This window comes from Heterodontus francisci, chromosome 36, assembly GCF_036365525.1.
Source record: "Heterodontus francisci isolate sHetFra1 chromosome 36, sHetFra1.hap1, whole genome shotgun sequence".
In the NCBI taxonomy this organism is placed as follows: Eukaryota; Metazoa; Chordata; class Chondrichthyes; order Heterodontiformes; family Heterodontidae; genus Heterodontus; species Heterodontus francisci.
In genome coordinates this window covers 40,623,013-40,649,461 of record NC_090406.1, presented here as the reverse complement: position 1 = coordinate 40,649,461, position 26,449 = coordinate 40,623,013, and the positions used below count along the sequence as shown (strand labels likewise).

General features: G+C 44.8%; 1 protein-coding gene across 1 annotated transcript in view; it reads left to right on the top strand.

Moving 5' to 3' along the window:
* The window catches only part of LOC137351457 (lysine-specific demethylase 4B-like), a 393,540-nt gene that overhangs the window by 316,180 nt on the left and 50,911 nt on the right, over positions 1-26,449 (top strand). The window contains exon 14 of the mRNA XM_068015905.1: positions 22,189-22,374. Within this exon, the coding sequence (XP_067872006.1) occupies positions 22,189-22,374 (186 nt within the window). The remainder of the gene's footprint in view (positions 1-22,188; positions 22,375-26,449) is intronic.

The following is a 26,449-nucleotide window of genomic DNA, read 5'->3' as shown; positions in this document are numbered from 1 at the left end:
TACCTACAAGCAAGGACTATACAGTGAGCTCGAAGACCCGTAACAAAAACTCTTTAGATATTGCCTCAAACTTTTCCACTTTATTTCTTCTCTTTTCTGTCCCTATCTGCATGTGTATATCGCATATGCATGCAAGCGTGGGTGCATTGTGTATCTGTAGGCGTTAACCGAATTAAAGTTTAAGTTTAATAAATTTCACTTTTCTTTAAACCTGAGAGAGCCTTTTGTGCTGGTCTCTTTGCCATATAATTGGAAAGCAGTGATTCACCAAGGAGGAGCTGAAAACATGGCATGTTTAAAATTAAACCCTGCTGCAGTAAGACCAGGTGAAAGCTGAAAGGGAACCCTAGAACTCTTTCTCACCTGGTCATAACAGTAGAAAAAGGGATGAGGTCCTGCAAACTGAGTTTATGGAGTTAGGAAAAAGATTACCAAGCAGGAACTCAAACGTAGTAATCTCCCGATTACTCCCAAAGCCACGTGATAGTGACTATAAAATAGGGGAATACACAAGATGAATGCGTGGCTGGAGAGATGGTGCAGGAGGGAGGGCTTCAGATTTCTCGGGCATTGGGACTGGTTCTGGGGAAGGTGGGACCTGTACAAGCCAGACGGTCTACACCGGAACAGGACCGGGTCGAATATCCTTGTAGGAAGGTTTGCAAGTGCTGTTGGGGATGGTTTAAACTAGATTGGCAGGGGTATGGGAACCTGAGGGCAGTTTCAGATAGGACAAATTCAGATCAAGGAACAGGAGGCAGAAATTTAGCAAGTGATTCTGAAAGATAGAAGAAGCAAATGTTAAGTGTACAGCACAGGAATTTGGCAGTGTTAAAAGGTATTTATTTAAATGCAAGAAGTATAGCAAATAAAGCTGATGAGCTGAGGGCACAGATAGACACATGGCAGCATGATATCATTGCTATAATGGAAACGTGGCTTAAAAGAGGGGCAGGAATGGCAGCGCAACATCCCTGGATACAGAGTTTTCAGGCAAGATAAGATGGGGGGATAAAAAAAGGAGGGGGTGTGGCATTATTAGTTAAAGAATCAATTACAGCTGTGAGGAGGGATGATTTGCTAAATGAATCATCGAATGAGGCCATTTGGGTTGAGCTCAGAAATAGAAAAGGTGCAGCCACGCTACTAGGAGTGTACAATAGACCCCCAAATAGTGAGAGGGAGATAGAAGAACAAATATGTAGGCAAATTTCTGAGGGCAAAAATAATTGGGGATTTCAATTACCCTAATATCAACTGAGATACAAAAAGTGTGAAGGGCACAGAGGGCACAAAATTCTTGAACTACATTCAAGCGAGTTTTTTAGCCAGTACGTAACAAGCCCAATGAGAGAGGTGAAAGTCTAGATTTAGTTTCAGGAAATGAAGCTGAACAAGTGGATGAAGTAGCAGTGGGTAACCATTTTGGAGATAGGGCGGCACATTGGCACAGTGGTTAGCGCTGCAGCCTCACAGCTCCAGCGACCCAGGTTCGACTCTGGGTACTGCCTGTGTGGAGTTTGCAAGTTCTCTCTGTGACCGCGTGGGTTTTCGCCGGGTGCTCCGGTTTCCTCCCACAGCCAAAGACTTGCAGGTTGATAGGTAAATTGACCATTATAAATTTCCCCTAGTATAGGTAGGTGGTCGGGGAATTGAGGGAAGGTAGGAATATGGGATTAATGTAGGATTAGTATAAATGGGTGTTTGATGGTCAGCACAGACTCGGTGGGCCGAAGGGCCTGTTTCAGTGCTGTATCTCTGAATAAATAAAATAATTAATACAGTTAGATTTAACGTTATTATGGAAAAGGACAAAAATAGAACAGGGGTAAAAGTTTTAAATTGGGGGAAGGCAAATTTTACAATTCTGAGAAGTGATCTGGCGAAAGTGGACTGGATACACCTACTTAAAGGAAAATCAGTGGCAAACCAGTGGGAGACATTCAAAAGTGAGATTCTATGGGCACAGTGTGAGGTTATCCACTTTGGTAGGAGGAATAGATGTGCAGAGTATTTCTTAAATGGTAAGAGATTAGAAAGTGTAGATGTACAAAGGGACTGGGTGGCCTCATTGATAAGTCACTGAAAGCTAACATGCAGGTGCAACAAGCAATTAGGAAGGCTAATGGTATATTGGCATTTATCGCAAGAGGATTTGAGTACAAGACTCATGAAGTCTTGCTTCAATTGTATAGAACCTTGGTTGCCATGGAGGGATTGCAACGAAAGTTCACCAGGCTTGTTCCAGGGTTAGCGGGACTGTCCTATGAAGAGAGATTAGGGAAACTGGGCCTATATTCACTAGAGTTTCGAAGAATGCGAGGTGATCTCATTGAAACCTACAAAATACTTAAAGGGATAGACAGGGTAGATGCAGCTAGGATGATTCCCCTGGTTGGGGAGCCGAGAACCAGGGGACACAATTTCAAAATGGGGGGAAGCCACTTAGGACCGAGATGAGAAATTTCTTTACTCAGAGGGTTGTGAATCTTTGGAATTCTGTACCCCAGAGGGCTGTGGAAGCTCAGTCATTGGTATGTTTAAAGCAGAGCTTAACAGATTTCTAAATATCAATGACATAAAGGGATATGGGGATAGTGTGGGAAAAAGGCATTAAGTGGAGTATCTGCCATGATCGTATTTAATGGCAAAGAGCAGGCTCGATGGGTTGACTGGCCTACTCCTGCTCCTATATTCCTTCATGCCCCACAAAGAAAAAGGGCAGTACTGCTAAATCTAGAGCCCCTGGTTATCTCGAAGTATACAGGGTAAGATTAAGCAGAAAAAGAAAGCTTATGACAGTCACAAAAACTTAATACTTTAGAGAGCCGAGAGGAGAATAGAAAGTGCAGAGGTGAAATAAAGGAAATTAGGAAAGCAAAGAGAGGACATGAAAAAATATTGGCAGGTAAAGTCAAGGAAAACCCAAAGATGTTTTTTTTTGTTGACACTGGAGTGCGACAGTGGAAGTTTGGTAAGTGAGGATAATTAAGGGTTAATTTTATCTTAAATCTCATCTGTCTTTTACTTAGCAGATCAACTTAACAGTTGCTGTTAGGGTTGGGGAAGGTGAGTTTTAGACCAGCTTTAAACAGGGTTCACTCAGGAAGTTCGGTAAGGAGGGAGCGAGGAGCTCCTTTCATTTCCTACCTGTCCTCAGAGTGAGGGGAGCCCAGAGCTTCCAAAGAGCACAGCTGACTGGGAGAAGACTCGGAGGGCAGAGTTCCGGACCGGTAAATATAAAAAACTTACCTCTGGTTAAAAAAACCTGAAAGTGACGTCACAGGAAACCTGTGACCTGATTGGCTGGTAGGGATTTTTTTTTACTGAATTTGAAAATAAAACATTGATAAAAATTGAATAAAACCCTAATTAACTAATTAATAAGTATAGTAACTAAACCAGAGGAAGGAGATTACTGTATTTAGTTAGCATTTAATATTTATAGTAGGAATCTAGCACTAGGGACCATATAGTTATAACAATTTAGTAAGGATTTAATAAGTATTTATCTTAAATTAATTTATTAATTAGTGCTAGAAATGTCAGTTAGAGGGGTGAAGTGCTTCATCTGTGAGATGTGGGAGGTCCGTGACGCTTCCAGCAGGAAGTGGGTACACTTCCACTGCAGGAAGTGTACCCAATTGCAGCTCCTCACAGACCGCATGGATCGCTTGGACCGGCAACTGGATGCACTTAGGAGTATGCAGGTGGCAGAGAGCGTCATAGACAGGAGTTTTAGAGAAGTGGTTACACCCAAGGTGCAGGCAGATAGATGGGTGACTGCTAGAAGGGGCAGGCTGTCAGTGCAGGAATCCCCTGTGGCTATCCCCCTCTCTAACAAGTATACCGTTTTGGATACTATTGGGGGGGGGGATGGCCTATCAGGGGAAAACAGCAGCAGCCAGAGCAGTGGCACCATGGCTGGCACTGTTGTTCAGCAGGGAGGGACAAAGCACAGAAGAGCAATAGTTATAGGAGACTCTATAGTCAGGGGCACAGATAGGCGCTTCTGTGGATGTGAAAGAGACTCCAGGATGGTATGTTGCCTCCCTGGTGCCAGGGTCAAGGATGTCTCTGAACGGACAGGGGGTATTCTGAAGGGGGAGGATGAACAGCCAGAGGTTGTGGTACACATCGGTACCAATGACATAGGCAGGAAGAGTGATGAGGTCCTGCAGGGGGAGTTTAGGGGGTTAGGTAGAAAGTTAAAAGACAGGACCTCTAGGATTGTAATCTCGGGATTACTCCCTGTGCCACGTGCCAGCGAGGCTAGAAATAGGAAGATAGTGCAGCTAAACATGTGGCTGAACAGCTGGTGTAGAAGGGATGGTTTCAGATATCTGGACCATTGGGATCTCTTCAGGGACAGATGGGACCTGTACAAGAAGGATGAGTTACATCTAAACTGGAGGGGCACAAATATCCTGGCTGCGCAGTTTGCTAGCGTCACTCGGGAGGGTTTAAACTAGTGGGGCAGGGGGGGTGGGAACCAGAGCAGTAGGACAGCAAGTGAAATAAATGAGGGGGAACTAGTAAATAAGGCCAGTAAGAGGAAGAGCAGGCAGGGAGATGTTGCGGAGCACAGCGGGTCTGAAGTGCATTTGTTTCAATGCGAGAAGTATAACAGGTAAGGCAGATGAACTTAGAGCTTGGATTAGTACTTGGAACTATGATGTTGTAGCTATTACAGAGACTTGGTTGAGGGAAGGACAGGATTGGCAGCTAAATGTTCCAGGATTTAGAAGCTTCAGGTGGGTTAGAGGGGGATGTAAAAGGGGTGGGGGAATTGCATTACTGGATAAGGAGAATATCACAGCTGTACTGCGGGAGGACACCTCGGAGGGGTCGTGCAGCGAGGCAATATGGGTGGAGCTCAGGAATAGGAAGGGTGCAGTCACGATGTTCGGGGGTTTCTACAGGCCTCCCAACAGCCAGCGGGAGGTAGAAGAGCAGATATGTAGACAGATTTTGGAAAGATGTAAAGGTAACAGGGTTGTAGTGGTGGGTGATTTTAACTTCCCCTATATTGATTGGGACTCACTTAGTGCTAGGGGCTTAGATGGGGCAGAATTTGTAAGGAGCATCCAGGAGGGCTTCTTGAAACAATATGTAGATAGTCCAACTAGGGATGGGGCCGTACTGGACCTGGTATTGGGGAATGAGCCCGGCCAGGTGGTCGAAGTTTCAGTCGGGGAGCATTTCGGGAACAGTGACCATAATTCCATAAGTTCTAAGGTACTTGTGGATAAGGATAAGAGTAGTCCTTGGGTGAATGTGCTAAATTGGGGGAAGGCTAATTATAACAATATTAGGCAGGAACTGAAGAATTTAGATTGGGGGCGGCTGAGGGTAAATCAACATCTGACATGTGGGAGTCTTTCAAATGTCAGTTGATTAGAATCCAGGACCAGCATGTTCCTGTGAGGAAGAAGGATAAGTTTGGCAAGTTTTGGGAACCTTGGATAACGTGGGATATTGTGAGCCTAGTCAAAAAGAAAAAGGAAGCATTCGTAAGGGCTGGAAGGCTGGGAACAGATGACTCCCTTGAGGAAGATAAAGACAGTAGAAAGGAACTTAATCAAGGAGTCAGGAGGGCTAAAAGGGGTCATGAAAAGTCAATGGCAAACAGATTAAGGAGAATCCCAAGGCTTTTTATACGTATATAAAGAGCAAGAGGGTAACCAGGGAAAGGGTTGGCCCGCTCAAGGACAGAGAAGGGAATCTGTGTGGAGCCAGAGGAAATGTGCGAGGTACTAAATGAGTACTTTGCATCAGTATTCACCAAAGAGAAGGACTTGGTGGATGATGAGCCTAGGGAAGGGAGTGTAGATAGTCTCAGTCATCTCATTATCAAAAAGGAGGAGGTGTTGGTGTCTTTCAAAGCATTAAGGTAGATAAGTCCCCAGGGCCTGATGGGATCTACCCCAGAATACTAAGGGAGGCAAGGGACGAAATTGCTGGGACCTTGACAGAAATCTTTGTATCCTCATTGGCTACAGGTGAGGTCCCAGAGGACTGGAGAATAGCCAATGTTGTTCCTTTGTTTAAGAAAGGTAGCAAGGATAAGCCAGGAAATTATAGGCCGGTGAGCCTTACGTCAGTGATAGGGAAATTATTAGAGAGGATTCTTCGGGACAGGATTTACTCCCATTTGGAAACAAACAAACTTATTAGCGAGAGGCAGCATGGTTTTGTGAAGGGGAGGTCGTGTCTCACTAATTTGATTGAGTTTTTTGAGGAAGTGACAAAAATGATTGATGAAGTAAGGGCAGTGGATGTTATCTATGTGGACTTCAGTAAAGCCTTTGACAAGGTCCCTCATGGCAGACTGGTACAAAAGGTGAAGTCACACGGGATCAGAGGTGAGCTGGCAAGATGGATACAAAACTGGCTCGGTCATAGAAGACAGAGGGTAGCAGTGGAAGGGTGCTTTTCTGAATGGAGGGATGTGACTAGTGGTGTTCCGCAGGGATCAGTGCTGGGAGCTTTGCTCTTTGCAGTATATATAAATGATTTGGAGGAAAATGTAGCTGGTCTGATTAGTAAGTTTGCGGACGTCACAAAGGTTGGTGGAGTTGCGGATAGTGATGAGGATTGTCAGAGGATACAGCAGGATATAAGTCGGTTGGAGACTTGGGCGGAGAAATGGCAAATGGAGTTTAATCCAGACAAATGTGAGGTAATGCATTTTGGAAGATCTAATGCAGGTGGGAAGTATACAGTAAATGGCAGAACCCTTAGGAGTATTGTCAGGCAGAGAGATCTGGGCGTACAGGTCCACAGGTCACTGAAAGTGGCAATGCAGGTGGATAAGGTAGTCAAGAAGGCATACGGCATGCTTGCCTTCATCGGGCGGGACATAGTGTATAAAAATTGGCAAGTCATGCTGCAGCTGTACAGAACTTTAGTTAGGCCACACTGAGAATATTGCGTGCAATTCTGGTAGCCACACTACCAGAAGGACGTGGAGGCTTTGGAGAGGGTACAGAAGAGGTTTACCAGGATGTTGCCTGGTCTGGAGGGCATTAGCTATGAGGAGAGGTTGGAAAAACTCGGATTGTTTTCACTGGAACGACGGAGGTGGAGGGGCGACATGATAGAGGTTTGCAAAGGCAGCATGGACAGAGTGGATAGTCAGAAGCTTTTTCCCAGGGTGGAAGAGTCAGTTACTAGGGGACATAGGTTTAAGGTGAGAGGGGCAAAGTTTAGAGGGGATGTGCGAGGCAAGTTCTTTACACAGAGGGTGGTGAGTGCCTCGAACTTGCTGCCGGGGGAGGTGGTGGAAGCAGATACGATAATGACTTTTAAGAGGCATCTTGACAAATACATGAAAAGGATGGGAATAGAGGGATATAGTCCCCGGAAGTGCAGAAGGTTTTAGTTTAAGCAGGCATCAAGATCGGCACAGGCTTGGAGGGCCGAATGGCCTGTTCCTGTGCTGTACTGTTCTTTGTTCTTAGTACATTAGAGCAAGAGGATGACTAAGGAAAGGATACGGCCTATCAGAGATGTACAAAGTAACTAATGCATGGATGTGAGCAGTGTTCTTAATGAGTACTTTGCCTCTGTCTTCACAAAGGAGAGGGATGATGCAGGCATTGTAGTTAAAGAGGAGGAGTGTGAAATATTAGATACGATAAGCATGAGAGAGGAAGTACTGGAGGGTCTGGTATCCTTGACAGTGGATAAATCACCAGGGCTGGATTGATTGTATCCCAAGTGGTTAAAGGAAGCCAGGAAGGAAATAGTGGATGAACCCGACCCTGGCCCGAGTCCTTTAATTTTTTAAATGCCCGACCCGACCCGAAAATAATAAACATATTAGATTAAGTGTATATTAAAATGAAAACAATATGAAACAAAACAGTCCAGCCTGACCCCACCCGAGCCCGAATGCTGGACGCGGAATACAGACCCAACCCGAACATGTAGTCTGGTTCGGGTCGGGTAGCCAGGCTTTAAAGGGAAGTTCGTGTAATACCAACTTAATTGAATTTTTTGAGGAAGTAACAAGGGCAATTGATGAGAGTAGTGCAGTGGATGTTGTCTACATGGATTTTGGTAAGGCATTTGACAAGGTCCCACATTGCAGACTGGTCAGAAAAGTAAAAGCCCATGGGATACAGGGGAATGTGGCGAGTTGGATCCAAAAGTGGCTCAGTGACAGGAAACAAAGGGTAATGGTCGACAGATGTTTTTGCCAATGGAAAGCAGTTTCCAGTGGCGTTCCACAGGGCTCAGTGTCTGGTCCCTTGCTATTTGTGGTATATATTAATGATTTGGACTTAAATGTGGGAGGCATGATTGGGTAATTTGCTGATGACACAAAAATCCGCCGTGAAGAGGATAGTTGTAGACTCCAGAATGATATCAATAGTTTGGTTGAGTGGGTGGAAAAGTGGCAAAAGGAATTCAATCCGGAGAAGTGTGAGGTAATGCATTAGGGGAGGGCAAACAAAGCTAGGGAATACACAATAAACGGGAGGATATTGAAAGGGGTAGAGGAAGTGAGAGACCTTGGAGTGCATGTCCACTGGTCCCTGAAGGTGGCAGGACAGGTAGATACAGTGGTGAAGAAGGCATATGGAATGCTTTCCTTTATTGGCTGAAGTATAGAATACAAAAGCAGGGATGTAATGCTGGAACTGTGTAAAACACTGGTTAGGCCACAGATGGAGTATTGCGTACAGTTCTGGTCACCACATCACAAGAAGGACATAATTGCTGTGGAGAGAGTACAGAGGAGATTTACAAGAATGTTGCCAGGGCTGAAAAATTGCAGCTATGCGGAAAGATTGGATAGGTTAGGGTTGTTTTCCTTAGAACAGAGGAGGCTGAGAGGTGACTTAATTGAGGTGTACGAAATTATGAGGGGCCTAGATGGAGTAGACAGGAAAGACCTGTTTCCCCTAGTGGAGAGGTCAGTTACTGGAGGCACAGAGTTAAGGTGATTGGTAGAAGGATTAGAGAGGACATGAGGAAAAACCTTTTCACCCTGTGGGTGTCTGGAATTCGCTGCCCATATCGGTGGTGGAGGCAGAAATCCTCAACTCCTTTTAAAAGGTACCTGGACCTGCACCTGAAGTGCTGTAACCTGCAAGGCTATAGACCAGGTGCTGGAAGGTGGGGTTAGAATGGGCAGCTAGTTTTTTAGCCGGCGCAGACACGATGGGATAACTGGCCTCTTTCTGTGCTGAAACTTTTCTGTGGTTTCTATGGTTCTATCTGCAATAAAATCAAAATTTAACAGGGAACATTGGTCTTCATATGAAGCAGGGTTAGAGGGTGGGGGGCATAACTGTTCCAGGGTGCATAGATGTAATCTAGTTCTAATTTTAAAGTCATACATTGCAATTAATTTTGTATCACTTGGATTTCAGATTACTTATAGTTAAGTGGCAGCACTCAGCCAGTGGATCACTGATGCAAGCTTTACTCTCGGGACTTGAGCACATCATCTAGTCTGGGACTCAATATAGTACAGAGAATACATTGTTGGTGGTGCTGTCTTTTAGATGAGACGTAAACTGAGTCCCCTTCTATCTGTTTAGGTGGACGTAAAAGATCTCAGTGCCCTGAATGACATTTATCCTTCAATCGTGACCTCCAAAAACAGGTCATTTATCTTATTGCTGTCTATGGGACTTTATTGTCACATTTATTTTGTTGACTGTGAAGCACTTTGGAATATCCTGAGGATGTGCAAAGCACTACATAAATGCTCGCTGTTGCATTTTTTTTCTTTTAATTGGCACAATCTGTGGCAATTGGGAGGTTGATTTGGAGCACAGGAGTTTCTCTGCAGTCCAAGCAGAAAAGATGGGAGGCACAAAATTGTGGTGCCACAGCACCTTTATGGAAGGGTATAATTACAGCGTGACATGTTTACAAAGGCAATTCCATTATAAATGTGGATGGGTGAATTTATCATGGCAGTTGTCACAAAAGTGTGTCACAAACCTGCATTAAGTTTTTGGAGATAAGTGTAAACAGATGTAAGATTTTAATATAGAATCATTCCACACAAAAGGAGGCCATTTGACCCATTGTGGTTGTGTCACTCTTTGAAAGATATATGGTTATTAGTAACACACTGGTATTTTGATTGCTTCCTAATCAGTATATTTTTAGTTTGACACCTTGTAGCTCCTGGTATGTTGTTTATTTTTCCAATTAGAGGTTTTTTTTATTCATTCATGGGATGTGGCATCGCTGGCTATGCCAGCATTTATTGCCCATCCCTAATTGCCCTTTGAGAAGGTGGTGGTGAGCTGTCTTCTTGAACCACTGCAGTCCATGCTGGGTAGGTACACCCACAGTGCTCTTAGGAAGGGAGTTCCAGGATTTTGACCCAGCGGCAGTGAAAGAACGGCTATATAGTTCCAAGTCAGGTGTGTGGCTTGGAGGTGGTGTTCCCATGCATCTGCTGCCCTTGTCCTTCTAAGTGGTGGAGGTTGCGGGTTTGGAAGATGCTGTCGAAAGGAGCACAACTGCTATCCCTCCCCTGCTGTCCCCCCAACGATTCATAGTTAGTTAGGAGGTGAAGGAGGGAGATGAGATGCTGCTTTCCTCCTGCTTGGGTCTGACTGCCTCTAAGATGAATGTGCAAGGAACCATCACTGCACCTATTTAAGCCTTAATGTATGTGTAGGGGAAGCTTGGGTACAATTGCAAAATTATTTCCAAGTATTTTAGTACTTGCAATTGTACCATGGGGACCGCTAACAGATTTGCAAAATGTGTTATAATTTTGTGATGCATAGTTTATCATATGTGTAAATTATTTATAACATTAAAATTCCAAATAATTAAATGCCAAATCTTGGTTGTGGAAACGAATTGCATTGATCTTCACGGAGCCAACATGGGAACTGCTTAGATTATACACACGCAGCCTCTTCCTTTCACTTACTGCAATGAAATCATTTGTCCCAGTGAAGAGGATACCATATCCGGGGAAATTTCTGTCCCATAAATAAAAATAAGAGAAGGTGAAGCTCTAACATGCTGATCATATGGTTCTGAAAATCCTTGAATGTCTCAAGATCCCCTCTACTCTCTGCAGTTAGGAAGGAGTTTTATCATTCTGTTGAGTTGTTGGGTATAGCCCAAAAGAATGGCACAATAAATTACCTTCAGAAGGATGAGGCAGTTTTACTCAGCTCGATCATCACCACCAAATGGCTTATTTCACATTATCTAATTGTTCAGTATTAAGACGACCTCATACAAACATCACAGCCACTCCTCTGATAAACAGTGGGTCCTATAAATAAAGTGTTGTACAGAGGAATTTTAATTTTTAAAAACATCTTCAATTAACTTTGATTTCCTATTAACGCCCTTGCTACTTTTTCATCCCAGATTAAATTGTTGATTGTCATAGAGATGATTTACTTATAAGCTAGCGTCTTTGAAAAAGTCCATTCAAATACAACGTAGTTTGTCATGTTTGTTGCTCGTGTCTTATGTGGATGCTTAGGTGACGTTTGTTCTATTTGATTTTCATGCAACAAAATCCGAGATAATGGACTGCTTATGGAAAGTTTATATCTTGAAGTTACACTTAAGGCAACAGTCAATCTTAAGCAGCTCCTATTAAAAGTACAATGACTAATACCATAGCTGTACCATTAGAAATCCACCCCCAAAAATCATGGACACATATTGAAGTGGGAGGGGTGTTCCACAAACCTGTATTTTGATTTTGATTGGCAGAGGGAACTATAATTGTTCCCTTCCATCTGTTAATCTTGGTTCCAAGGTACTTGGTTGTGCCTGGGCTTAGCTGATGGGTTTACCATAGCATCTGCCACTTAGCTGACCCAGTGGTTGGGTTGCAGTTTTCCTCCCTCACTACCCATTTAAATTTGCTATTATTTTCATATTTTCTGTTGCAAAAAGAGGGGACCAAGGATTCACAAATTTAAACCGTGCATAAATTTATGTTTAAAATGGAGTACTCTGTATATGTTTGCCACTCATTGACTCTAGATCACAAAGTTCTTTGATTCTCCTATTTCCATCTTAGGTGGCCGAGCTGTCAGCCACCACGCATTCTGGAATTTTCTTTGTAATCTCCTCCATCCCACTAGAATTTTATTTGTAATCCCATCTCTTTCTACCTTTCTCACCATCTTCAAAAGTGTCTTTAAAGTCTCTTTGGCCACCTCCCCTAACACTCTCCCTCTTCTGCCTTCCAGGAAAGAGCCTGGGGGTCTCCTGTTGTCTAAAACGCCTATTAAGTTCAAGCTGGTGATGCTGCTGCTAATTTTTATTCTAATTGAAATTAATTAAATATTTTACCTTAAAGGGCACAAAGTGGGATTAGAATAGCTAGGTGCTTGATGGCCGGCACAGACACGATGGGCCGAAGGGCCTGTTTCTGTGCTGTATAACTCTATGACTCTGAAGTGATTAAAGGGCATTTGATATGTGGTAAACTGTGAAAATCAAGGGTGAACGTGCTGTGTTCAGTGGCAACCAGGTCAAGTAATAAGCGCAGAATAGGAGCATACATGTTGGATCTGTAGTGGTACGCATAAACAAAGAAGCACATTAATTTATTTTATGTTTTGAAAGATTTTGTTTTGAGGACAATTTACAAAAACATAAAAAAAACTGGATGTTCTTATTAATAAGAATCACTATTATCAAGTTGATGGAACATCTAATAGACAAAAAGACTTTCTTGCGAAACGTGCATAATTTCTTTGAAATCTAATCATTCTTTGTTACCACCAACATATTAACAAGGACCCATCTGCTGAGCCATAAAGATGAACTAGTCTTTAGCTGTACTCCTCAGACAATATGCATACTGAGTCACAATTCAATTCAAGGAGTTGGTCTTCATTAAAATATTCTGAAAATCAGAAAGTTTCCAGAGATAGCAGAGTGTGTTTTGCTTGCAGGAGAATTTCAAGCTTTCGTCCTGTTGGCCGATCATTCTTGGTGACCGTGTCAGTATATCTACTGAAACAAATGAGGTGGTTTTTTTTTAAATGCACCTTTTTTCTTAAAGCCAATTTTCAATTATTTTAGCTGCTTTGCTACATATCGGTTCCTCAATCACAGCTGCACAAAGGTACACCTAACTACACAATTGTGACATTTCTGTTTCTAAAATCAGCCATGTTCATGTGTTCTCTGAAATGAAACTAGAGTTACACACCAGCCATTGTCATTCGGTCGGATTATTTATGTTGCTACATATTACATATTAAAAATAAAGGCCACTTCACTTATACTTAGTTAAATGGTTTGTAATCTGTCTCTCTCCTTTTCATAAACAACTAATATTGACAACTTTGAAACTAGTGTGAAATTATGGGTGGTTCAGTGCCATGATTTGTATTCAAGAGAATGTGGGTTTGGTTTGCCTGAACTCTCTGCACTTAAGAACTGTCAGAGAAAGGAGGTGCCATGGGGTCAGGACTCTGAGGTTAAGAGCTGCCATTGTCTCCAATTGCAAGATGATGGGTGAGCAGGAAACTTAAGCTCTACCGATTTTCAATGTGGATTGCCCCCAGTTCCTACTCCTGCTCCTATGTTCCTTTCAATTTTCCTACGAACTTATATTAAAGAAAAGCACTGCTTCAAAGTCATTCTCCCATCCTGAAGACACATCGCTAATCCTCGGTATAAGACTAAAAGTCACAAAGTTGTCAATATTCTTTGTTTACGAAAGGCAGGAGAGAGAGATTACAAACCATTGAAGTAAGTGAGGATTGCCATTTGGCCCATTTATCCAGAAAGACCCTACAGGTCATGTTTTCTCCCCCGCACCCCCATCTCCCTCCCCAACACCTTTTCACAGTATCCAACTATTCCTTAAGTAGGGTTTTTTGGACTTTCCCAAGTCCATTCATAAGCTGATCACTCTTTTATTGAAGAACTTGCCTAAAATTTGGCTTTTGCCACTTTCAAACTGCCCTCCTATTCCTGCTGTCATGGCTTATTTTGAAGTAGCATTCTGGATTTACCTTGTCTATACCTCAATGGGGTCAGCTGCCAGGTGAATCACATCCAAGTGACTTTTCATTTTCATTATCATTTTCTCTATAAAACAACACTGCAGTTTTTTCTGATTTTTAATGGTCAGCAGCAGCATCTCACCTCTGAACCAGAAGGTCGTGGATTCAACTGAAATGCCATGAGTGTTTGATTCAAGGACTTGAACGTTTATTCAAGGATGCCACTTAAGTACAGTACTGAAAGGGTAAATCAATTGAGTTTTCTGTTTTTCAAATTTAAATCAAGGCCCTTCAGCTCAGGTGGACAAAAAAGATCTTAAGGTGCCTTTCCAAGAAGAGCAAGAATTCTTCTGGTGTTGTGGCCAACACCACCACTAAAACAGGTTAGCTTGTCATTCATTTCCTGGCTGTTTATGGGGCATTTGCTATGAGCAAGTTGACCATTATGCTTACCAAAAAAAACGCAGTGACTTGACTTTGAGTAATTCATTGTCTGTGCATTAAGAATGTTTTGTGTGTGGAAAAATACAAAAAAAGTCATTTTCTTTCTTTCCCTATTTCTATTCCACATCTTCAAAACCTTGAGGAGTTCAAAATCAATGTTCCTCTTCACCCTTTCAAAGTTTTGTAAAAGCTGTTCAAAGTTTTATATTGAGTAAGATGAAAATGGGATTTATACCAATCCTCCTTTCTTGTATCTCATGGAATCAATTAATCTTCTCAACAATGGTCCATATTGCTTTAGAGGCACAGGAATAAAATCATTGAGTTTTGTCTGCTATGTCTTTCTATTTCCTTTTATATATTTTTTAAAAATTGTATTTCGATACCAAACACCACACATCTTCATTCTGTTCAGGCAATGTTGAATGTACAAAGGTGCAATTTGTTTAATAGCAGTCCAACTATATTCCCCTGCACACACCACAACTTCCCCCCCCCCGCCCCTTGCCCAGTTCCTACCTATCCCTCCTTTATTCGTTAATTAAAAGATGATTATTGTACCGTCAAGGTGTGGAATAGTAGGAATTGTGTCAAAATCTGTGAACAACCCAAGGGTCACTTCAAGTTAAAGCTTTGTTTAAACTTATTGGCTGGGTACATGTTGACCACAACTAAGCATTCTGGACCTGAATCCATCACCTACGTCTAACTGTGTTTGTGTTATTTTTTGGGGGGGTGGGGGGAAGGAGGTATGGAATCTTGCATAAAGTGATACTCTACAGGTAAATTAAGTGGAGAACTATTGATAGAATTGTCGGATAAAAGGTGTTATAAAGAGCTGGCATCAGCTCAGACTGGCCACTTAACACTCCGTTTCAAAGGGAAGTTCAGCTCAATTTTGGAAGAAAGCACCTGTAAGTGTCTTGCTGTCAGTCAGTATTCAGCATGATATTCTGTTTGGCTAATTTAATGTGATTCGATATTAATATGATTTGAATCCACATAAAACTCCTGATGGAAATAAAGTTTTAAACCCTGTTCTCAAAATGATTCTTCAAGCGAAAAGTCCAGGATATCCAGCAATTGGGTTGGACCTTTTGGTTGCTGAAGGTCACTATTACTGAAAACAGTGAAGGATCCCAAGAATTCCGTCAGCATGGCTAGTGATGTATGCTTGAATACATGGGATTAGAATGGGTCTATTCATAGTAATTATATTGGGACTATAGGCTTGGCAATTTAAGAAACAGATGGTAGCAGGTTTTGTTTCCATTCCCAGTACTGATATTGGGACTGACGTACATTCGTGGTCATAGGCAAATAGTGCCTTTAAAAAGGCGTTATTCTCATGTACAGTAATAACATTGAAACTTGACCAAATTTACCCTCTTGCGACCCTATTTTATTGTACCACCTGACCACTGGGAATCTTTTTCAGTTTAAATTTACTTCACGGTAATATTTGCTCCTGTTAAAGGTTAGTATGCACATACAGCAGTAATTAAGAAAGCTAATAGAATGTTACCATTTATGGTCATGCAGGCCCCCACCTGCCAAGAATGAGGCACATAATTTCACCACTTGGACATTAAATTCTAATTGTTGCTGGGAAGAAAAGAGGGCCTATTACAAGGAATTGCCAGGCCCCCGAGCCGGAAAGACATTTTTGCATACTAGCAGACAGTGTTGGAACAAAGGAACCAGTCCCTGCTCTCAATACACAGAACGGATGTGGTCAGACCAGTTTAGTCACATGACTAACTGGCTGTTGCAGAGTTTTGAATTGAGAGTTTTAAATTGGAGAAAACCGTGTTTGAAGACAGACGGCTCCTGGCTCCTGGATTGAGAACATCTCTCTCCTGTTTGCTCTCATCTCTTTTTCACCAGCTTTGGAATCCATTGAAGACTCAGGAACCCCAAGAGAGAAAAGTCTTCTACAGTGAACAAGGTTTAAGAAGAATACCGGGCCCCAACGAAAAGCAAGAATTACCTACAAAAGGACTGTACAATGAGCTGGAAGCACAGTAACAAGAAACTGTTCGGAGATTGCCTCAAACCTCACCACTTTATTTTTCTTCTGCTCTTTTCTGTCTCTATTTGCATGTGCGTATCATGTATGCATGCTAGCATGGGGCGCGAAGTATATACGTAGGCATTAACCGAATTTAAGTTTTAATAAATTTCACTTTTCTTCTGTAAACCTAAGAAAGCCTGTTTGTGCTCATTTCTTTGCCTTATAATTGGAAAGCAGTGAACAAAGATTCACCAAGGGGAAGCTCAAAACGCGGTGTGTTTAAAATTAAATTCTGCTACTGTAAAACTAGGTGAAGGCTGAAAGGGAACCCTAGACACTTTTCTCACCTGGTCGTAACAGAAATTTGAGTGCTAGCATCTGGGATTTTACCCATAGACAAACGAGAGAAATTGGAAGTGGGAAGCCAAATTGTTCCCAAGCAAAAAAGAGCAAGTTTTCAATACAGGTTTTTGTGTGGTTGTGTGTGATTTAATACTAACATGTCTGCAACTGAAGCTAGTAGCTCTCCAAGCCAGGGTGAAGTAACTTGGGATAAGTTAAAAGCACTGTCTATGGAGGAGTTGAGGAAAATGGCTGAGCAGTGTGGGATCACTGTACGTGGCAAGGCTAGGAAGTCTGAACTCTTAAGGCTAGTGGCCAGCCATTTTTCCCTTGTATCTGAAGGTGCAGAAACAGGGTTAGAAGCAGAATCTGACAGGGTATTGTCAGCAAAGATACAATTGGAATAGAAGAAACTTGGATTGGAAGAAAGAGAGAGCCTTCCAGAAGGAACGAGAAGAAACAGAGAGGCAGGAGAGAGAGAAAGAATATTCCAGAAAGAATACGAAGAGAGTTGAAGCGGCTTGAGTTAACTAGGGGGCGACAGCCCAGTGAAAACATGGCCAATATGGAGGAGCGTAATTCAGGACTGGGTACAGAATTGTTAAAACGAGCTCATCTGATCCCAAAATTCAATGAGGAAGATGTGGAAGCGATTTTTGTGTCTTTTGAGAAACTCGCAGAGCAGCTAAAATGGCCAGCTGAGACCTGGTCTCTTTTCCTACAAAGCAAGCTAACTGGAAAAGCCCATGAGGTTTATTCCTTGTTGCCAGATGAGAGTTCATCAAATTATGAACTGGCCACAAATGCTATCCTCGGGGCATATCAATTAGTACCCAAAGCCTAGTGCCAAAAGTTTAAAACTCTCAAACTTATCTGGAGTTTGAAAGAAGTAAGCAGCTGTCTTTTGACCAGTGGCTGAGGGCTCTTAAAGTACAGCTCAGCAATTAGAATCTCAGAGTATTAGTTCTGTTAGGGGAATTTAAAAACTCTCTCCCGCTCTCCATAAAGACCTGCGTAGAGGAGCAGCGGGTTCAGAGCGCCCAGCAAGCGGCCGTTGTAGCCGATGAGTTTGCTTTAATTTCTAAGTCAGTTTCCCGGGGAGAACCTTTCCTAATCACCTCCACACATCCGAAAAGGACAAAGGGTGGGAAGGTGATCTCTGCCCAAGCAGTCCTGGGAGAGAAAAGAAAGCAGGAGACACAGGAGGCCCTCCTCCAGCCAAAAAGGAAGGTACTGTGAGCAAGAGTGAGATCCGGAGACCTGTGTGTTCCACTGTAATAAATCAGGGCATTTAAAAGCTGATTGCTGGAAACTAAAGGGAAAACTAGTCTGGTTAATCAGGGCACACCCGCTCAGTGAAGACGGGGACCTGATGGAAAGCACAACAGAACAAGCTGTGGCTTTAACTGCAGTAAGAGTGAGATTCAGGAAGCTTATGGCTGTAAGTTCAGTAAAATTTACTAAGATTCCTGAGGGTTATCAAGGCTTTGTGTCTGAAGGGAAAATAACCCCATACCCCTCGAGTGGGGCAAGCAAGCCCATAGTAATTCTCAGGGACAGAGGGGCCACTAGATCCCTTTTACTGGGAAAAGGCCTGAGCTTTCCCCCAGAGAGTGCAGTGAACCAAAATGGTGGTGAATGGTATTGGAGGGTAGTGTATGCCTGTACCTGTACACCGGGTGCACCTGGAGTATGACCTAGCTTCGGGACAGTTGACCGTATGGATTGTCCCTAGTTTGCCTGTGGATGGGGTTGACCTGCTCCTAGGTAATGATCTGGCGGGGTGAAGATGGTAGCCCCCCAGTAGTGAAAGAAAGAACGCAGGAGGTCAGAGCGACAGGGCAGTGGCAGGAGACGGCCCCCTGCAGTTTCCCTGAATGTGTAGTGGATCAGGCCATGATTAAACCAGCTCGCTCAGAGGAGGCTGCATTGGTACTGCAGGCAAATGACCATGAGGTCTGCCTGTCTGAGACTTTCTTTGGAAAGTTAGAAGACCCAGGAAATTAATTAAATGGATTTTCCCTCGCTAAGGCTCAGCGAGCCTTCCCAGTGTTGCGAGAGTTAGCATAGGCTGCCCAGTCTGAAAGTGAAGCAGAGGAAGTCCCTGATTGCTACTATTTAAAGAATGAGGTACTGATGAGGAAATGGAGTTCTCGTGCAGACCTGAGAACAAGGAGCGGACAGTAGTTCGCCAGTTAGTGGTCCAGCAGAAATATCGGGAAGAAATATTAAGAAGGGCCCACGAGACTACAGTGGGTGTACATGCCGGTATATGAAGGGCCAAGCCCACATAAGACAGCAGTTTGACTGGCCAAAACTCCACAAAAATGTGGTGGAGTACTGCAGGAGTTGCCAAATGTACCAGGTTATGGGGAAACCCCAACTTGCAGTGAAAGCTGCTCCCCTCAGTCCTGTACCGGTGTTAGGAGGACCCTCCAGCAGGGGGCTGGTGAACTGTAAGGGACTTCCGCCGAGAGAAAAAGGGGGCAGGCAGGCAGGCACAAGGCCGGCAAAAGGTTAGACAGGGAAGGGGAAAAAGTGACCAAGAGGGTGGGTTAAAGAAAGTCTGGGAGGAATCCCGGATGAAAACCCCTACTGTCCGATCAGTCAACTCTGAAAAATTTGAAAAGTTAGACCCCTCAACGTCCTACGTAAATGCAGACTCTGGAAGCACCCCACCAGAGTTGCGAACAGCATTTACAGGAACCTGCAGAGACAAAAAAAGACCTTTTAGGGGGCAGAGAAACCATGAGGGTGATGCCTCACCTAGTCGAAGTGCCACAGGGGAGGGCAGTACGGCCTGCACACACAGCTGCAGGTAGGAATGTCCCAGAGAATAAAGGGGAGATTAACAAAGAACCCTCCCCCACAGTCAGAGGAAAAGGGAATTACCCATCCCATCCCATCGCCTGGGTGGCGTAGTGGTAATATCACCTGACTAGTAACCCAGAGACCCAGGGTATTAATCTGGGGACATGGGTTCGAATCCCACCACAGCAGAAAGGGAAGGAAATCTGCTGTCCTTACCTGGTCTGGCCTGCATGTGACTCCAGACCCACAGCAATGTGGTTAACTCTTACATGCCCTCTGAAATGGCCTAGCAAGCCACTCAGTTGTACCTAACTGCTACGAAGTCAATAAAAAGGAATGAAACCGGACGGACCACCCGGCATCGACCTAGGCACCGGAAACGACAATGGCAAACCCAGCCCTGTCGACTCTGCAAAGTCCTCCTTACTAACATCTGGGGGCTTGTGCCAAAGTTGGGAGAGCTGTCCCACAGACTAGTCAAGCAACAGCCTGACATAGTCATACTCATGGAATCATACCTTACAGACAATGTCCCAGACACTGCAATCACTATCCCTGGGTATGTCCTGTCCCACCGGCAGGACAGACCCAGCAGAGGTGGCAGGACAGTGGTCTACAGTAGGGAAAGAGTTGCCCTGGGAGTCCTCAACATCGACTCCGCACCCCATGAAGTCTCATGGCATCAGGTCAAACATGGGCAAGGTAACCTCCTACTGATTATCACATACCGCTTTCCCTCAGCTGTTGAGTCAGTACTCCTCCATGTTGAACACCACTTAGAGGAAGCACTGAGGGTGGCAAGGGCACAAAATGTACTCTGGGTGGGGGACTTCAATGTCCATCACCAAGAGTGGTTCGGTAGCACCACTACTGACCGAGCTGGCCGAGTACTAAAGGAGATTGCTGCTAAACTGGGTCTGTGGCAGATGGTGGGGGAACCAACAGGAGGGAAATACATACTTGACCTTGTCCTCACTAATCTGCCTGCTGCAGATGCATCTGTCCATGACTGTATTGTTAGGAGTGACCACCACACAGTCCTTGTGGAGACAAAGTCCACCTTCACATTGAGGATACCGTCCATCGTGTTGTGTGGCACTATCACTGTGCTAAATAGGATAGATTTTGAACAGATCTAGCAATGCAAAACTGGGCATCCATGAGGCGCTGTGGGCCATCAGCAGTAGCAGAATTGTACTCAACCACAATCTGTAACCTCATGGCTCGGCATATCCTCCACTCTACCATTACCATCAAGCCAAGAGACCAACCTTGGTTCAATGAAGAGTGCATGCCAGCAGCAGCACCAGGCATACCTCAAAATGAGGTGTCAACCTGGTGAAACTACAACCCAGGACTACTTGCATGCCAAACTGCATAAGCAGCATGCAATAGACAGAGCTAAGCGATCCCATAACCAACGGATCAGATCTAAGCTCTGCAGTCCTGCCACATCCAGCCGTGAATGGTGGTGGACCATTAAACAACTAACTGGAGGAGGTGGCTCCACAAATATCCCCATCCTCAATGATGGGGGAGCCCAGCACATCAGTGCGAAAGATAAGGCTGAAGCAGGCCAGAAGTGCCGAGTTGATGATCCATCTCGACCCCCTCCTGACGTTCCCAGCATCACAAATGCCAGTCTTCAGCCAATTTGATTCACTCCACGTGATATCAAGAAACGACTGAAGGCACTGGATACTGCAAAGGCTATGAGTCCTGACAATATTCCGGCAATAGTACTGAAGGCCTGTGCTCCAGAACTTGCCGCACCCCTAGCCAAGCTGTTCCAGTACAGCTACAACACTGGCAACTACCCTGCAATGTGGAAAATTGCCCAGGTCTGTCCTGTACACAAAAAGCAGGACAAGTCCAACCCGGCCAATTAACGCCCCATCAGTCTACACTCTCATATGTGGAGTACTGTGTGCAGAATTGGTGTCCTGATTTAAGGAAGAATGTAAATGTATTGGAAGCAGTTCAGAGAAGGTTTACTAGACTAATACCTGGAATGGGCAGGTTGTCTTATGAGGAAAGGTAAGACAGGCTAGGCTTGTATCCGCTAGAGTTTAGAAGAGTAAGAGATGACTTGATTGAAACATATAAGATTCTACGGGGTCTTGACAGGGTAGATGTGGAAAGGATGTTTCCTCTTGTGGGAGAATCTAGAACAAGGGGTCACTGTTTTAAAAAAAAAAAAAGGGGTCGCCCATTTAAGACAGATGAGGAGAAATCTTTTCTCTGAGGGTGGTGAGTCTTTGGAACTCTCTTGCTCAAGAGGCGGTGGAAGCAGAGTCTTTGAATATTTTTAAGGCGGAGGTAGATAGATTCTTGATGAGCAAGGAGGTGAAAGGTTATTAGGGGTAGGTGGGAATGTGGAGTTGAGGTTACAATCAGATCAGCCATGATCTTATTGAATGGTGGAGCAGGCTCGAGGGGCTGAGTGTCCTACTCCTGCTCTTAATTTGTTTGCATGTTAACACACTCTGCTTCACTTCACTTAATTCAAGATAATCTGTGAAATATTTTAGTGCTTACAAGCGAGTGAAAATATAACCAAAAGATATATTTTTACACGTCTTTTTTTTGCTTTACCAGAAATGTGTGTACTGCAGGAGAAGAGTGAAGAGCATCTCGGGGGCCTGTATCCAGTGTTCATATGAGCATTGTTCGACATCATTTCATGTGACATGCGCACATGCTGCAGGGGTTGTAATGGAACCAGATGATTGGCCATATGTTGTGTCCATCATTTGCTTCAAGCACAAAGCGGCCAGTCAGAATGTAAGTATAAGCATTAATTACATTGGGCCAATCATGGTAGAGGAACAGTTACTGAGCTGGTAACTTGCAACATCTGTCGTATTCCATAGATTAATGGTGTTTGGCTACTACATGTATTTTTAAATGTACCTGCTGGATTGTTTCACTTAGTGATTGTTTCCCTGCCATTACTGCTTTGTGGTTTCAAGATCAAGATCAGCCTATCCAAAAGACCCCATACCCCATCGTAAAATCCAAATGTTAAACAATTCCATGGTTTTCAGCTTCACTACCCCACCTGGAATTACAATTCCATGTAATGTTCACTCTTTGTGAAGAAAACATTCATGACTGTCCTGAATTTATCTTCAACTAATTTAAACAATTGTCACCTTGTCCAATATAGAGATAAGTTTGAACTAATGTTCTAGATCAGGGTTGTCCAACCTTTTCACATGGGGGGCCCACATTTCATATTTTTGTCTTACATAGGGGCCTGGTGAGACAATTTCAGAAAGATAAAGGAATGAAAAATGTATCTTACTAATCAAAACAGCAACAAATGAACATTTTTGTGAAGAAGCCTTAAATGAGAAGACTAATTTATTGACTTACTTTCTCTTCACTATGTTGGACACGGATTTAGTGAGATACCTGGCAATTCTTGCTTGCACAAGTAGTCAATGTTTGCCCACACGCTTCTTGTAGTGATGTAGAGTATTCTGAATAGATGTCCATCTGTCTGGAGTGATCTTGATCACTCTCTTTCCCCGCTCTCTCTCTGTTGTTCCCCCCTCTCTGACCCCCCCCCCCCCCCCCTTTCTTTCTCTCTCTGTGCTGTTGCGACCAGGTGAGAAAGGTGTCTCGGGGTCCCTTTCAGCGTTCACTTGGTCTCACTGTAACAGGATTTAATTTTAAACACTCCGTGGTTTGAGGTCCCCTTTGGTGAATCCTTGTTCACCGCTTTCCAATTATAAGGCAAAGAAATGAGCACAAACAGGCTTTCTTAGGTTTAAAGAAGAAAAGTGAAATTTATTTAAACTTAACTTCTACTTTGGTTAACGCCTATGGATATGCACCGCACCCCATGCTATCATGCCTACACAATATGCACATGCAAATAGAGACAGAAAAGAGCAGAAGAAAAATAAAGTGAAAAGGTTTGAGGCAATATCTGAAGGGGATTTGTTACTGTGCTTTGCGCTCGCTGTAGAGTCCTTGATTGTCGGTTGTCTTGCTTTTCGTTGGGGCCCAGTATTCTTCTTAAACCTTGTTCATTGTAGGAGACTTTTCTGTCTTGGGGTTCATGTGTCTTTAATGGGTCTTCAGTTCCGTGAGAAAGAGATCGGAGCAGGCAGGAAAGGCTGCAGCAAGCCAGCCACGAGAGGTCTTTTCAGTCCAGGAGCAAACAGCTTTCTGAGTTCAAATGCTCTGTGGCAAGTTTAAAAAAAAACCTCCAACAGCCAGTTAGTCATGTGACTAAACTGGTCTGACCAGATCCGTTTGTGTATTTGGCAATCTTAGCAGTCAACCTGGAATGCGAGCTCCTCCACCCTCAGCGTCTGGCAATCAAAAGTCCATTGTGGATAGAATGTGTCAGGGCATGGAGTTTGGTCCCTTTTAAGCTCTGCCTGTTAACATGCAAATGTCTTTCCAGTCAAGAGTCTGGTGTTTCTTTTTTAAAAGCAAGTTCTTTCTTTATTCCAGTAACAGTTTAAAAATCAATGATCATGTGTTGAAATTAATGTGCCTCATTTTTGGCAGGTGGGGGCCTGCATGACAGTCCCCTCTATCTCTTCCCCTCTCACTCTCTGTCCCTCCCTTTCTGCCCCCCTCTTTCTCTCGGTCCCCTCACTCTTTCTCTCTATCCCCTCACTTTTTCTCTCTCTCTATCCCTCTCTCTCTCTCTCTCTTCCTCTCTGTCTCCCCCTCCTCTCTGTCTCCCCTCTCTCTCTGTCCTTCCTCTCCCTCTCTCTGTCCTTCCTCTCCCTCTCTCTGTCCCTTCCTCTCCCTCTCTCTGTCCCCCCCTCTCCCTCTCTCTGTCCCCCCCTCTCCCTCTCTCTGTCCCCCCCCTCTCCCTCTCTCTGACCCCCCCTCTCCTCTCTCTGTCCCCCCCTCTCCCTCTCTCTGTCCCCCCCTCTCCCTCTCTCTGTCCCCCCCTCTCCCTCTCTCTGTCCCCCCCTCTCCCTCTCTCTGTCCCCCCCTCTCCTCTCTCTGTCCCCCCCGCCCTCTCTCTGTCTCTGTGTCCCCCTCCTCTCTCTCTCTCCCCCTCTGTCTGTCCCCTCGCTCTCTCTGTCCCTGCCGCTTCTCTGTCCCCTCCTCTCTCTCTCTGTCCCCCGCTCGCTCTCTCTCTCTCTCTCTCTCTCTTTCTCTCTCTCTGTCGCCCCGCTCCCTCTCTCTCTGTCCTCACTCAGTCTCTCTCTCTGTCCCCCCTCTCTCTCTCTCTCCCCTTTCACTCTCTCTCTCCCTTTCTCTCTCTCTCTCCCTTTCTCTCTCTCTCTCCCCTTTCACTCTCTCTCTCCCCTTTCACTCTCTCTCTCCCCTTTCACTCTCTCTCTCCCCTTTCACTCTCTCTCTCCCCTTTCACTCTCTCTCTCCCCTTTCACTCTCTCTCTCCCCTTTCACTCTCTCTCTCCCCTTTCACTCTCTCTGTCCCCGTTCAAATCTCTCTGTCCCCGTTCACTCTCTCTGTCCCCTTTCACTCTCTCTGTCCCCTCTCTCTCTGTCCCCTCGCTCTCTTCATTCTCTGTCCCTTTTACTCTCTCTCTCCCCTTTCACTCTCTCTCTCTCTCTCTCTCCCCTTTCACTCTCTCTCTCTCTCTCCCCTTTCACTCTCTCTCTCTCTCTCTCTCTCTCCCCTTTCACTCTCTCTCTCTCTCTCTCTCTCTCCCTTTCACTCTCTCTCTCTCTCTCTCCCCTTTCACTCTCTCTCTCTCTCTCTCTCTCCCCTTTCACTCTCTCTCTCTCTCTCTCTCTCCCCTTTCACTCTCTCTCTCTCTCTCTCTCTCCCCTTTCACACTCTCTCTCTCTCTCTCCCCTTTCACACTCTCTCTCTCTCTCTCTCTCTCTCTCCCCTTTCACTCTCTCCCCTTTCACACTCTCTCTCTCTCTCTCTCTCTCTCCCCTTTCACTCTCTCTCTCTCTCTCTCTCTCCCCTTTCACTCTCTCCCCTTTCACTCTCTCTCTCTCTCCCCTTTCACTCTCTCTCTCTCTCTCTCTCTCCCCTTTCACTCTCTCTCTCTCTCCCTCTCCCCTTTCTCTCTCTCTCTCTCTCTCCCCTTTCTCTCTCTCTCTCTCTCTCTCCCTTTCACTCTCTCTCTCCCCTTTCACTCTCTCTCTCCCCTTTCACTCTCTCTCTCTCTCACCCTTTCACTCTCTCTCTCTCTCCCTTTCACTCTCTCTCTCTCTCCCCTTTCACTCTCTCACTCTCTCCCCTTTCACTCTCTCTCTCTCTCCCCTTTCACTCTCTCTCTCTCTCCCCTTTCACTCTCTCTCTCCCCTTTCACTCTCTCTCTCTCTCCCCTTTCACTCTCTCTCTCTCTCCCCTTTCACTCTCTCTCTCTCTCTCTCTTCTCTCCCCTTTCACTCTCTCTCTCTCCCCTTTCACTCTCTCTCTCTCCCCTTTCACTCTCTCTCTCTCTCTCTCTCTCACCCCTTTCTCTCCCCTCTCTCTCTCCCCTTTCACTCTCTCTCTCTCTCTCTCTCTCTCTCTCTCTCCCCTTTCACTCTCTCTCTCTCTCCCTCTCTCTCTCCCCTTTCACTCTCTCTCTCTCCCCTTTCACTCTCTCTCTCTCTCTCTCTCTCTCCCTTTCTCTCCCTCTCTCTCTCCCCTTCACTCTCTCTCTCACTCCCTCTGTCCCCTCTCACTCCCTCTGTCCCCTCTCACTCCCTCTGTCCCTCTCACTCCCTCTGTCCCCTCTCACTCCCTCTGTCCCCTCTCACTCCCTCTGTCCCCTCTCACTCCCTCTGTCCCCTCTCACTCCCTCTGTCCCCTCTCACTCCCTCTGTCCCCTCTCACTCACTCTGTCCCCTCTCACTCACTCTGTCCCCCCCCCCTCTCTCTCTCTGTCCCCCCCCCCCTCTCTCTCTGTCCCCC